At 41.9% G+C, this 14,640-nt stretch overlaps 1 protein-coding gene across 2 annotated transcripts in view; it reads left to right on the forward strand.

The window, feature by feature from the left end:
• The first annotated feature begins 795 nt into the window (after positions 1-795).
• Positions 796-14,640, forward strand: part of PGPEP1 (pyroglutamyl-peptidase I) — a 45,099-nt gene continuing 31,254 nt past the window's right edge. Inside the window, exon 1 of one of the 2 annotated variants that reach the window (XM_075610823.1) lies at positions 796-950. In XM_075610823.1, the coding sequence (XP_075466938.1) occupies positions 917-950 (34 nt within the window). In that variant the 5' untranslated portion in view covers positions 796-916. The remainder of the gene's footprint in view (positions 951-14,640) is intronic. The other variant, XM_075610824.1, reaches the window with a different exon arrangement.

Genomic DNA, 14,640 nt, shown 5'->3' on the forward strand with positions numbered 1-14,640 from the left:
AGCTGCTCTGCATGATTAAGCCGCAATGACGCTGCTGGGCATCATTCCTGATCCTCGCCTTCGGTAGCGTTGGTGCCCCGGTTCCTTCAGCGGTCATGGATTTTTGGGGGGATATCGTTCATTCTGAGGGCCCTGCAGGGAGGAAAATGAGTCAGCAGGATAGTTGGATGTATTAACCCTTTACACATACACAAGTCACATGCTCACACGTGTGGTGTACGTGACAGACGCCATGGAAAGATTTCAATCGGTCTGGGTACCCTGGTTATGCAAAGTTTTGCCAATCTTGTAATCGCAACTCTCTTTACCTGTTATAAATTGTTTAATACATATTGTGTAACCCAAGGTGATGCTATATGAACGTGATGTGTTTGGTCTGTAATCACAGGATTCCGTTTATATTCTTGTAAGGTTATTATGCTAAAATAGTTTTATCCCTCTCCCCCACCCGCCTTTATTTATTTCTGCACACCCTCCCTGCTTCCTTTGTGAACATAAAAGAAAAAAACTCAACAAAATTGAGCTTAAAAAGAATAATAATGAAACTGATAACCTATAAAGCTACATTCATGTTATGTTCTAATTTAAAAAAAAAAACTATTAGTGATATCAGGATATGTTTACTTATAATTATATTGTATGCACATTGTTCTTTGTTCCAATTTCTACTGTTTGTCGTATTTTCTTCAATAAAGTTTATTTAAAAAAAAAAAAAGCTACTCTGAAGACATCTCTGTGGCCTGTAATTGGATACACATGATGGATGGCAACATGGAGGCGTGGCTTGGTGTCAGTCACGTGACGCACGGCTGACAGCGCTGCACGCCAGGCACTGCCAGTTGGAGCCGGTAGCCGGGCAGGAAGGGTCTGTGACAAGGCGCTGGGTGGCGGGTGATTGCTGAGACCAGGGGGCGGAATGGAGAAGCAGAAGAAGGCCGTGGTGGTGACCGGTAAGTGAGGAGTATATGACAGGGGTCTTAGTGCCATGTAATAGAGTGGTAGCAAAGGAATAAGTGTTACAGTGTATTATATCTGAGATTTGCGATTGTATTCTGCACGAACACATTTTTTATTGGTAAAAGTATAACACAGAAATGATACCCATCACTTGCCTCAAGACCACATCATAAGACTCCAGAAATGTTGCATTTATCCTACACCAGTTAGCCAGACTGGGCAAGTCATTGTTGAATGTTTGCCTAACAGTTTTTTTTTTTCAAGTGCTAACAAGGTACCATCTTTATAACATACTTGCATGATATATCTATTCTCCATCCAGCAGTAGATTAATAAGGACTGAAGATGGAAGCAGATATATAGATCTATATATCATTAATATCTGGTGGAATTGCTGCTCTAGCCAAATTGCTACAGGGTAACAAGGGTGATGAGGCAAGAAAGTCTGTATTGCTAAGAAAGTGTTGACCACGCTGCAGTGGAAGCAGTGTTATAGCTAGGAGATAATGGTGCTCACAAGTGATATTTTTATTTACTAAGAAAAGTTTAAAATCTGCGAATTTGGCAAAAAAACTATTTTCGGTAGCCCTCAATTCTAGAAAATTGTAATATTTGCAACAATAAATAATGCATGTTTAAAAAAAATTGGCATAGAGACTTTTTTTCTTATTTGCATCAGTTAATCTATTTTGCAAAATGCGTGAATATTATTTTACTTTTTGGGACAGGGACTTAAGTTTTTGGTCCTAAAAGCTTATACAATGTATCAATATTTTGGTTTCTACAGTCCAGCAAAAGGCAGCACAACATGTCTTGTCTGATAATCCAAAATGTTCTCATGAATGCTAATTCTGAGTGCACATGAAAGTTCAAAAGGACATGTGAGAGCCTGGTGTGACCTCTTGAGCAGAACATGTATTACTTACTCTTTGAGTGGTGAACTACTGTGGTTGCAAACATCCCATGGTTCTTTCCATTGCTGTGTTTTTATCACCGCTCTGCACATTTTGGAGAAATCATGAGACTTGCCTCTGTCATGAAAAAAGGCAATATGTACTGAAAGCCATGTGCATTGGGCTTAGTGTGATATTGGCTGTTACAGTAACAATGTTTGGTTAGAGTTGTGTTGATGGTTGGAATGTTTGCGTGTCAGATGTTGTGGGCCGGAATGGCAGGGAGATGTTTAGGTTGTTAAATACAGATTGACTTCTCTCTTTATTTATTTATTTTTTTTAAACCTTTTTAAATTTTGTTGAGTTTATTTGTATTTGTGGCAATCTGAGACATTGGAAGGGTATGATTTTCCTCTGGCTTCTGTCGTTCCTTTTTTTTTTTTTGTAATCTCACTTTGCTGATCTGGAATGACTTAAATACGTACAGCTTGGACAAGATAGAAGAGGGGCGTAATCCTCCTTTATTATATGGTTCTAACAGGGTCGCGTGAGCAAGAGGTTTAGTAAACACTTGATTGCCAAGCGCCTCACAATGTATAGGCCCCAAATAAAATAAAACAAATATTTTTAGTTTCCAAGTAACCAAAAAAAAACAATGTTTGCTTTAAGTATTATTGCATTTTTAGGGCAGGCGTGTATTTTAAGTTGTTTTCAAATTGTGTTTTCTCTGTATGTTTGTTTGCAAACTATCATGAATAGCACCTCTTAATGGGTTTAATTTTATAATCCCTATATATACATTTAAATATTGTTTTTAATTTATTTACAAACAGAAGTTTAACTTCTATAGCTCTCCCCTTTTGTTTGGTAATGTCTTTCAATTGAACAGAACCTTCCATAATCCTAGTGTCTGCCTCTCATCCGGTTTCCTCAATTGCTCCTCTCATGGGTAGGGTGTGGGGGATAGATTTATGAAACCCTTGAGTGACATACTCTTTAAGGTGCTTTTTAAAAGAAAACCCATCTATTGCCAAAGAAACCAATAATGTTGAAGGAAGAATAAACTTAAACTTTAAAAAAAGTCATTAATATTATTAAGCTTCTTACTAAATGTTTTTTGTAACCTAATGTGGGCACACATTAGACACATTCCCACTTGGGTTACATGCACTGTAAGGCCTCGGGCATGGTCAGTGCTTATGCGCTGACCCGTGCGTAGGCGTGCTGCTGCTCGGCAGTGAGCCCCTGCGGAGGAGGAACAACCTTTGTGAGATAAGAGACTTGACACCATTATTGAAAGCATAAGAAGGGAGTGTTTTCTTCTCATGACAGCTGAATAATGTGTTTTTATGGTTGCACGCTGCAAGGAGAGTGTCCAGTGATGACAGGCAAGCTTCCTGCTGCAGGGATGAAACCCTTTTTTCAGGGTTGATGTTGAGATGCCCTGTTCAGAGTTTGAAACAAGTGGGCATGAAATGAGGAGAGCAATCTTCGACAATCTAAGGCCCTCAGACATGGTCAGCACTTACGCGCTGAGGCGCGCTGCTGCTCGGCAGTGAGCCCCTGCAGCCGCAATGAGAGCGGCTTTAGCAGGGGCTCGCTTCCGCAAGTGTGCGGAAGCGTAAGTCGTGGGTAAATTTTAAATTCAAGCGCTCAAGGGAGCGCAGCGCCGATCACAGCCCCCGCTCCCCCCCCCCGACACGCCCGCGGACTAAGGCCAGGGAAAGCACCCGCTTTCCCTCAGCCTCCGCGCGCCTCAGCACGGCTGCAGTCCTATGGACACAGCATAAGTAGTGGATACATATAACAGCGTCTTGGCATAGGTTGCAGGGGGCGAACATGGCAAAATAATTCTGTTCCTAAATAGGGAAGGATGCCAGAGGTAAAGTGATGTCTAAAATGTTACAGTATGCAAGGAAAATGGGGAAAGTCAGTATGTCCTTACCTGCTGTGAGTTTCCCATAGCCGTTTATCTGATTAGGCACTGCAGTTTGCAGACTTAGTGCAGAGTTCAAAACGTGAACTTGGTACTTCAGGACACTATGGGGTTATGTATCAAGATTGTGCAATTTTCACAAATGTGGAGCAAAGATTTTAATCTTGTCGGTTTGCAACAGCAGTACAGCAACGATTCCAAAGTGCAAAATACTCAAGGTATATGTGAAAATAAAAATAACGCATACAGTACATAGGGGAACAGTGTAAAAATAGAGAATTCCATGTTGTAAGTGGATTTCAAGTGTTTTCTGATGCATAAAGATGATTCATCGTGCCACTTGTATCACCTCCTGGAGGTGATGTGAATCCACATGTATGAATCCTCTGAAAGAAGACCCCCTGGAACCGAGTGAGGAAGTCCATCTCTACCCTCACTGCGCACAGATCCCAGAGTGCGACTCTCCGTCCCCAGTATCTGACGTCATCTCGATAGTAGTGCCAGCACGAGTGAGCGGCATGTTCTTTTGACCGTAGCGGTCTACAGGCTCGAATTATCGTGGAATATATGAGTGCATTACCACAGTTGTTGTTTTTTTTTTTTTTTTGTTTTTTTTATACCTTATAAACATTATTCTGCTATGTTCATTATCTTCTTGCTTCTGAGTATTCATACATTTGGATTCACATTGGATGACCTCCAGAGGTGCTGATTTATGCCACTTGTATGGGAAAACGCTTGAAATCCACTTACCACACGTGAGTGGGATACTTTTTACTTTTATATTTGGATTTTTCTATTTTTACACTGTTGCACTATGTAAGCATTATTTTTATTTTCAAATAAACCTAAGGATTTTGCTCTTTGGAATCGTTGTTTGGCTGTTGGGGAAACATCATTTTTTATTATTATTATTTATTTATTTATTTTTTAAGCGGCATCTTCCCCTGGGGTGAAACGGTATTTAGTAACTTGTATGCACTACGTTTTTCATGTATTTTATTTGCACTTTTAATATTTCCGCCTGTTTTTGTGGTTTTGCACTTATTGTTGCCACTCATTAGGGAATTTTTGCACTATTCTTTTTCCTTTTGTTTTCAGTTTGCAGCAGCGGTAGTTGTATGATGAATCATAACTCTATGCCCAGGACATACTTGAAAACGAGAGGTAACTCTCAATGTATTACTTCCTGGTGACACATTTTATAAATAATAAAGCAACAATCCCATTTTGGACATAATTTGTTATACAGAATTTGTACTTGGGGTTTCTCCAGAGCTGACTAGTGCTATTTTCTGCTTCAGGGAACCCTTATTTAATTGCTGGTTTAGTTCCTAATGTTCAAAGATCGTCCTGCTGTCATCCATTTTGGAGGCTGCAGCGTTGTCCATTGCTTCCTATTTTAAAGCAGCATTTGAAACTGTTAGTTTCTCTGGAATCCCAGAGCTAAATAGAGCACAGTTAAAATAAAATATGAAAAAAACTTTTAAACACGCTTGTAAACGCTTGGCCTGGCCCTCCTATCATGTGATCGCTCTGTCACTAATGATGGAATGGGAGGAGTCATCCTTCAGTCTACCATCAGTTCAGATTGCGTTGCAGCGCAGGACGTGATATCCCCTAAGAAATAGAGTATGACGTAGTAGTTACATCATAGGGCACTCAAAGGGTAAACTTCCTTCTTTCATTTGGCGCATAACTCTGTTGCTGAGTGTTCAGCAAGTGCTTGCACAGTCTGAACCCCCTCTTCCACTGCACTAGAAAACTGCTAAGAAAACACTTGATGAACAAACACACCTCCATTCAGAAGCCCCTAAGAAATACAAGTTGTCTAATTAAAACGAAAGCAGCCAAATGTTTGCTGTTACTATTTTTCATGAAATGCTATTATAAGTTACATTTGTTATGGGGACCTAATGCGACTAAAATTATTTACTGAATGTTTCCTGGCTGCCTATATGGGATTGCACCCTTTTTTTTTTTATTTTATTTTTTTATGGCCCCTTTTTCTTCTTTTACAGACTATAACAAATGCTTTGTCACCATGTTAAAGGGATAGTGTAATACCTTTAAAAAAAAATGTATGTCTTTTATATAGCGCCATTAGTGTACATAGCGCTTCACATTAGTAATAAACGTGACAATAATACAAATAACAGATCATGAGAATAAGTGCTTTAGTCGTAAAAGTAACATTTCGGAAGAGGGGTCCCTGCTCCGAGGAGCTTACAATCTAATTGGTGGGGAGAACGTACAAAGACAGTAGGAGGGCATTCAAGTAAGTGCGTCTGCAGGGGGCCAAGCTTTATGTATCGTGTATGCACAACTCCAATCCTCAAAGGACGCAAACTGGCCAGATCTCAAGAATATCCCTACCTCGGCCAGCTGTGCTGAAGGGACATCCCAAAAACCTGGCCAGCCTGCAGCCCTCGTGGACTGGAGAGGGCTTTAGATACAAAGGGGTTAGAGAGAAGACATCCTTGAGCAGAACGCAAGAGTCGGGATGGTGAATAGCGAGAAATTAGGGCTGAGATGGAAGTAGGAGCAGAAAAGTGTAAAGCTTTAAAAGTGAGGAGGAGAATTGAGTGCGAGATTTGATAGGAAGCCAGGAGAGTGATTTCAGCAGGAGAGACGCCGAGACAGATTTAGGAAAGAGTAGAGTGATTCTGGCAGCAGCGTTTAGGATAGATTGTAGGGGAGACAAGTGAGAGGCAGGAAGACTGGACAGCAGAAGGTTACAGTAATCGAGACGGGAGAGAATGAGGGCCTGAGTCAAAGTTTTAGCAGTCCAGTAACAGAGTAAAGGGCGTATCTTTGTTATATTGCGGAGGAAACAGCAACAGGTTTTAGATACGTTTTGAATGAAAGAGAGGAGTCGAGTGTGACCCTTAGGCTTTGGTCGCGCGGCAGCGGGTCACCAGCCCCTTTCCTCCAGTCTGGAGGTCCCCGCTGGCTCCTTCCGACGTGGCTGACTGCGTGCTGTGACGCGTCAGCCGGCCGATGCTGCAAGCTCCTAGTGATTTGCAGCGCTGATGCGGCACAGTCAGCCAATGAGGGAAGGAGGGAGGCGGCTTGGGAGGGGAGCAGGGAAGGAGCTGCGGGGGAAAAGTGTGTGTGTGTGGTGGGGGATGGCACCACGGTGTCATCAAAGTTTTTGTCTGTCAAACCACGCCCTCCCGCTCCCTCTCCCTACAGACCGCCTATAGCAGTCAAGTGCCCCTCCACGCGCCGCCTGTCTGCAGTGCGGGCGCGTGGTCTGAGGCAGCGGGACCTTAGCCCTAGGCAGCGTGCTTGGGTTACTGGGTGAATGATGGTGCTTCCAACACTAATGTGGAAGGAGGTAGTTGGGCCAGGTTTGGGAGGAACTATAAGGAACTCTGTTTTTGACATGTTAAGTTTGTCGGTGGATGGCCATCAGGGATGATATTACAGAGAGACATTCAGAAACTTTGGTCTGTACAGCTGGTGTAAGGTCAAGGATTGAAAGGTAAATTTGTGTGTCGTCAGCATAGAGGTGATATTTAAACCCAATTGATGTGATAAGGTCACCTAGAGAAAGGGTGTACATAGAAAAGAGAAGAGGTCCCAGGAGAGAGCCCTGGGGTACACACACACACACACACACACACACACACACACACACACACACCGAGAGAGAGACAGCGAGAGTACGATGGGTGAGGTAAGAGGAGATCCAGGATAGAGCTTTGTTACAGACACCAAGAGTATGGAGAATGTGAAGGAGAAGAGGTTGGTCCACGGTGTCAAATGCTGCAGAAAGGTCGAGTAATATGAGCAGAGTGTAATAACCTCTGTTTTTGGTCTTGGAGAGAATGGGTGTTGAGAAAATGTATGTATGAGAATACAATACGTGGCCCCCTGCAGATGCACTTACCTGAACGCCCTCCTACTGTCTCTGTACGTTCTCCCCACCAATTAGATTGTAAGCTCTCCGGAGCAAGGTCTCCTCTTCCGAAATGTTACTTTTATGTCTGAAGCACTTATTCCCATGATCTGTTTGTATTATTTGTTATTTATATGATTGTCTCGTGTATTACTAATGTGAAGCGCTATGTACACTAATGGCGCTATATAAATAAAGACATACATACGTACATACATACATACATAAACACATACTTGTGACGGGAGCTTTGTGACAGGCTATTAATAATACACAAAAAAAAATATATATATATATATATATATATATATATAACTGGGTTGAACTGGAACCAGACTTAGATATGATAAAATATAATTTATTCCTTGATAAAGGTGAACACAACAGATTATACAAATAACAGGCAAAATATAGACACTTACTTAAAGATTAGGACAAGAAAGCCATCAGGATACAGGATGGCCATTTCTTCCATATTTCAGTTGACATCACAGCAAGACAGGCAGGTCATGAAGACTTTGCATGAAGACATGCAGACATGAAGACATTTGCATGAAGACATTTGAGTAAGGGCTGACTCTGACTTAAATACCATGTCAAACTCATCTCTTGACCCCAGATGCCGAAAAGGCTAGCAAAAGTCTTTGAAGTTGTTTGACTTCCATTGTTTAGTGTGAAGTTTCACACTTAAATTCAGTTCCTTTGGGCCCTGGGCCAAGCATAAACAATTACGGAATTTAGCCTTTGATCACCAGGCTATGTAAATTCTAGCAATATGTCCTTCCTGCTCATTATCATAACAGATGGAGTCTGCAGTGTCCAGAACAAAACCAAAATTCCATATATACTGTAAATAACTTCATAACTTCAGTTCAGTAGTACTTACTGGCACGCGATACATATTGATACATTCCGTCACACCTGACGCTCCCAATGAGACTAAATATTACCATGTCGTACTAAAATTAAGAGAGAGATTAATATCTGGCTCTTAGTATCTGTTGGATATCAAGTGTTTAGAATCATTAGTTGGGGCTAAGTCCCACGAATACACCTATGTAACTCCTAGCACGTTCAGCCAAGGACATCTCATAATATTCTTATATTTAATAAGGTCACCCATTCTTACATCTCCGGGTGTAACTGCACCCCTTGCCCCCATCAATAAATCCTTTGAAGCAGGGACCCCTGGGTAGTGGACATTTGTCACCTGGTTTTAGATTACACACTCAATGCCCCAGACCTCTTGAAGCAGAGGCGTTTGTAAGTGTGAGTTATAACGCTCACAACCCACTCTAGCTTCCTGCAAACAGGTATTAACATACTGTACACTAAAAACCCCTTCTGCTTTTCACATTCAACTTCAATCAAGCCTTTTGAAGTTCAGATTTTCTGAAAAGACACCCCACAGTTGTATTTTCTTAAACTGTAGCTTATTAACCCCTTAAGCCCCAGTGTGTGTGGTGCAGACACTGGCCCAGAAACAATACATTTTTTTTTTTACAGGGGAATAAGCATTTGTATATTGCAGTGAGGTAAAAACACATTACGGGACCTCAGTCCAGTTAACCCCTTGCTCCCCAGGTGAGAGTAGAGGGTGGCCAATTGGGGTGTAACCCCTTTAATCCCAGGCCAAATCCTCACGACCGTCACAATACATACATACATACATGACGTTCCAGGAGTTTGGAGGCAAAAGGCAGGAGGGTGACAGGTCGATAGTTAGGACAGGTAGGGTCAAGCTTGCTGTTTTTGAGTAATGGTATAACGGTTGCATGCTTGAAGGAGGATGGAAAGGTACCAGAGTAGAGGGAAGAGTTCAAAATCTGTGTGAGCGTAGGGATTGTAGAAGGAGCAAGAGGTTATAGGAGATGAGAGGGAATGGGATCAAGATGGCAGGTGGTAGACCAAGAGGAAGAGATCAGCAGTGACACATCCTCTGTGACAGCGGAAACAGAGTCAAGGAATATATATATTATATATTGGCATAATTTGAGGACAATTTTTAAGATGACCCCTTTAAAGTTACAACAATCTGTAGATGGTATGGCCCATTGTAATGCAAGTTCCTCTTTCTCATCTACACGGTGGTGGTTTGATATCTGTATCCACAAAAATTCAGTTTAGCCATGAAATAGCTTGGAGCTATTTTGAGCAGGTGCTGTAATTATGTTTATGGTGCACTTATGATTTAATGACTAAGTTACCTAGGACAGTTAAAGGTGTTATGGCATATTAATAATAATGGAATTGATCAGAATTGCATGCTGCTGCTCATCATTTTTGCTCCTTTCCTAAATGTATAAAAAAAATCTTCCCAATTTGCAGCATTAACCTAAAAGAGCTATTACATTTGAGATGCTTATTATCCTCAAATTGCACGCAAGAAGTAGTCAAACTATGAACCCTTTGTTGCCAAAGAGGTCTGCAAATAATTTGTATACAAGGTGTTGCTGATACCACTGGTAAAGAAATGATTCAAGATAATGTACAGATTTACTAAACTGTTCTAAAGTTTAGAACCTTTTTGCTGTCAGATGGGCCTTGGGTCCCATTGTGTACACAGGAGAGAATACGAGAGCGAGGTGAAAGCACTAGGGACAAGGCAAGGCGCGAACGTGGGAACACAAGGCTACCAGGAACTATGCTCCGCCAAAGAAGGAATGGCTGAGCAGGGCATATAAAGGACCAGGGGCCAATGGAAACCGGAGGAGTGGCCCCAGCGAGGGCAGTGATAAGGCAAAACAGAAGGTTGCAAGTGAGGTGGATAATTACCCTGCTGTGGTGCTTGTGGGCAGTGTACGCATCCGTGCGTGTGCGAGGGGGGCGCGCGGCCCGAGCGGGAGGCGGGACCTCATTTCGTGTGAGGGCAGAAGAAGCCCTGTGTGTGCATGCGCGCGCCTTTACAGACGCTGGGAACGGAGCTACAGCGGGGGGAGGAGGCCGCTGCCTTTGGCGGCGTGCTCCTGGAGCCAGTTGTGCAGATCGGCGGGAGCGGGGATCAGCGTGGCGGGAAGAGGTCCCCATCTCTACCGGCTAACCCCCGCCGCGGGATGCTGGCTGGGGAGAGGTAAGGAGGGAACCCTCCTTGAGGGTTGAGGACTTGAGATTTTTTTTTTAATAATATAATTTACTACACAATGAGTTGTGCGCTGTCTTTTATTTCTTTCTATCAGCTATATAAGATGTTGAGCCATCTTTCCTGACTGGCAGCAGACTCTCTGGTTGTATATTAATAAGTCATATTTTCACTTGATTTACTGATCTAATATCACACTGATAATATTCATGTTTAAAATTCACGGATATTGAAGGGTTTATCAAAATGTATTATATTTTCCTATTATAGGATTATAATCACATTGTATATATAATTGTCACAATTGATTGCGCAGAATTGTTCACTTTTTTGATTTCAGAGTCAAGGCTGCCCTGAGTGCCATTCATTTTAATAGATCAGTTGGGTGGGGGGCTAATATAGAAAGCTTTCCTATGTAAGAGTGCATTTAATTTTCGTTTCTTTCCTAAGAAAGTGCTGAAAGATTTATTTTTCCCACTATGCTAAGCTGTTTTGCTAATGAAAGCGTACAAGTCGTAGCATTTACCCATATACAGCATAACGTAGCCGAGAAAACCGTACTGACAAGTATGTTCCTGAAGCTAATATTCCATAGTTATTGAATCCAATAGCAGCTTTGCACTGGACTGGAATCTTAAACCATTACTTTGGGACTGCATACATGCTGGAAGAAATGTGTAGACCATTTAAGTGATTTGGCCGCAAACTGCGATTATTTACAAAACTGTATTACTCCATAAGACACCACCTTGACTGGAAGACGCCTTACATTCATGTCAACGGGCTGTAAAGGGTCGTTCTAAGTGGTGACAATTGTGTAATGGAGTACAGTAGCATTGTTTAAGGCCCTTAATGTGAAAAGTGCATTAATGACTTCCACTGAATACAATACGTGCTGCATGTTGGGGGCTGGCAAATGGATCATACAGGCAAGACTTCAAGAGTTGGGGCTGCACTATTCGGCATTTCTTGAACAATAAGAAATTGGTCCCAGAAGTACAGTATTACCTTACACCAATAATTCTGAGCTTGGCGTCGGGTGAAGGAATTGGCAGTGACGTGTGAAAAAAAGTAGAATTGCCTTCCAAGAGAAAATTAGAGCACTTTACATCTTATAATTTTATTACGAAGTTTGCACAGTGTGGTACAGCGTAAGCACTGGAACTTAAACTTAAAGACCAGTATATAAACATCATGGCTACAGTACTTCCACTGATGGCTGGTCCCTAAAATTATCAATACAAATGAATGGGGTGCACAAGTCATACAAACCTACCTACCTCTTTGAAAGGCTCAATACGGCTCAGGATTACGTGCCAGCAATATATTGGAAATGGAGTGTGGTGGTGCTGCTCTAGAAATATAATCTGGGATACTTAAAGCAGCAGCGCATGTGAAATTTTATGGGGTTTTTTTTTGTTTGTTTTGTTTTTTTAAATAAGTTTTTTATTTTATTTTATTTTTGTTTTTTTGTATTTGTTTTTTTTTTTTTTGTTAGTATTAATGTTTTTTATTATTATTCAGCTCCTAATGAAAATTTTAAAGCATCCTTTGATTTCTACAGCAGATTTTAGCCAACCTCCCAAGCAGTGCAAGATTTTTGCAACACTTTCCTGTTTTTGTGATAATTTGTTGCCAATATTCCTAGCTGTTTGAGCTGTAAACTGTAACAAGAAATCATGTTACCTTCGTAATATTAGGATAGATTGTAGCTGCTGAATTACATTGACTGAAGCAACCATTATGTTGGTCACACAATAAGGATTTTGACAGATTTATAACAGGAGCACCAAACGATTGCGAGTTTAGGTATGAATCAATGTAGAATTATGCATTGCCACATGCTTTACATATACAAATAAGAAACAAAAAAAGGGAGAATGTAGTGTTGCTGCTTCAATGAGAACATCGTTTTAGTCATTTTTAACAAGCCGTTTATGGTGCCCGCAGCAATTCCTGGCCTTTTTGTGCTTTTCTGAAGACCTGTCCAAACTGGGACATTTTGATGGCTTTAGGAAGGTCTCCCACCCAGATACATCTGCTATGAAATTGGTATGGTGCTATATACTGGATCTGTTAACCTTTAAGCCAGAAGGCCAACACTTACTCATAGCAAAGTCTAAAAGTCACTTCTCCTTACTAATTCTCCTGGATCTCTGCTGCATTTTACACTGTTAATCAACCCCTTCTCCTGCACACCCTACACTCCATTGGTCTGATGCAGCCCTGGTTCAAGTCCTACCTATCCATACATTCTTTTTAAATGTTTCCTTCTCTGTCTCCTCCTCACTCCCTCTTTCTGTCGGAGTTCCACAAGGTTCTGCTCTTGGACCTCACTCTTCCTCTTCTCTTTGTGAGCTTATACAATCATATCTTTCAGAACTATCTCTATGCTGAAGACACCAACATCTATCTCTCTCCTACCCCCCTCCCCCCCGTGTCATCAACGGTGTATCTGTAATCTCCTCCTGGATGTCTCACAATTGGCTGAAGTTTAACATGTCCAAAACAGAATGAATAATCTTTCTCCCTTTCACGGTCACCTGTACGCACAAACTCCCTTATTGTCAATAATACCACAATCTTATCAACACACCAAATCTGCCCAGGGGTCATCCTCGACTCGGCCCTCTCCTTCATTCCTCACATTGATGCCTTAACAAAGTCCTGCCGACCCCCACCTCTCTCGCGACACAACTAAAATCCCAATTTACTCACTTATCCTATCCCGCCTTGACTACTACAACCTTCTCCTAGTTTGCATTTCCCTCGTCTGCCTGTCCCAACTTCCGTCCATCAAAAATGCTCCTGCCAGACTCCTCTACCTTACTCACTGCTCCACTATGCAAATCCCTACACTGGCACCAATGCCTCCTAGAATAACATTTAAAATCCTAGTTCTGACATATAAAGCATTCAGCGATGCTGCCCTCCTTTAACATGTCAGCACTTATCCCCAAATATATCTCTAAATGGCCCCTTTGTTCTGCCTACGACATCCGTCTCTCACTCTCGCCTACATGACTTCTCCCGTGCTGCCCCCTTTCTGGAATTCACTACCACGTACCATCAGACTCTTTCCTAGCTTCTAAAGACTCCCCTTTTTAAGGAGCCTATCTGGCATACACCTAACATCTACCCACCAACCCAATTGGTACCAAACGTGCGGCTGGACCTAACTCCATGCTATTTGTATATGGGATGTAATCCCAGTGTTCAGGGCTCAGCTATCCTGGGTACATATGGAAAAACAGAAATAAACTGTGCGCTACTATCTATCTCCTTATAATTGAATACAGTGCAGTGACTAAACCATATATAAATAAAGTAAACCACAATACCACAGTGAATAAGTGATTAAATAATTAAATTATAACATAACCGTGTGGTTGATAAGAGCATCTGCTGCTATAAACATTAGGGGTGGCTCAGCACCCCACACACTCTAAGAAATGGAAACAAAAAGAAAACAGCGCACAACGCCAAATAGTGAAGTAAGTAATAGAATGTATTACAATGTTAAAGGGGTAATAAATCTGCGTACATCAGATAGAAATAACATGTGCATTTAGTGCATAACACACTGGTTACCACTCTGTAGCTGTAAAACAGGACGGTCTGGCACTCAGCTGTCTCTGCAGGAGCCTCTATGATGGTTCTGGGGCATGGGATCCTTCATGCACTCCTCACACAGCAGGACGCTGCTCACAAGGGGATTCCTTTCAAGCAGCCTGGTAATACTGCAGATTCAGACACTTAGTGGGACCGCTCCTCAACCGGCGATATACTGCCTCCAGGGGAATTCCCCTACAGTCCCCCGTCTCTCCTGTGTAGATTTGCTGCTTTTCCCAGCTGCTATGATCTTAGGGCA

This window comes from Ascaphus truei, chromosome 8, assembly GCF_040206685.1.
Source record: "Ascaphus truei isolate aAscTru1 chromosome 8, aAscTru1.hap1, whole genome shotgun sequence".
Lineage (NCBI taxonomy): Eukaryota > Metazoa > Chordata > Amphibia > Anura > Ascaphidae > Ascaphus > Ascaphus truei.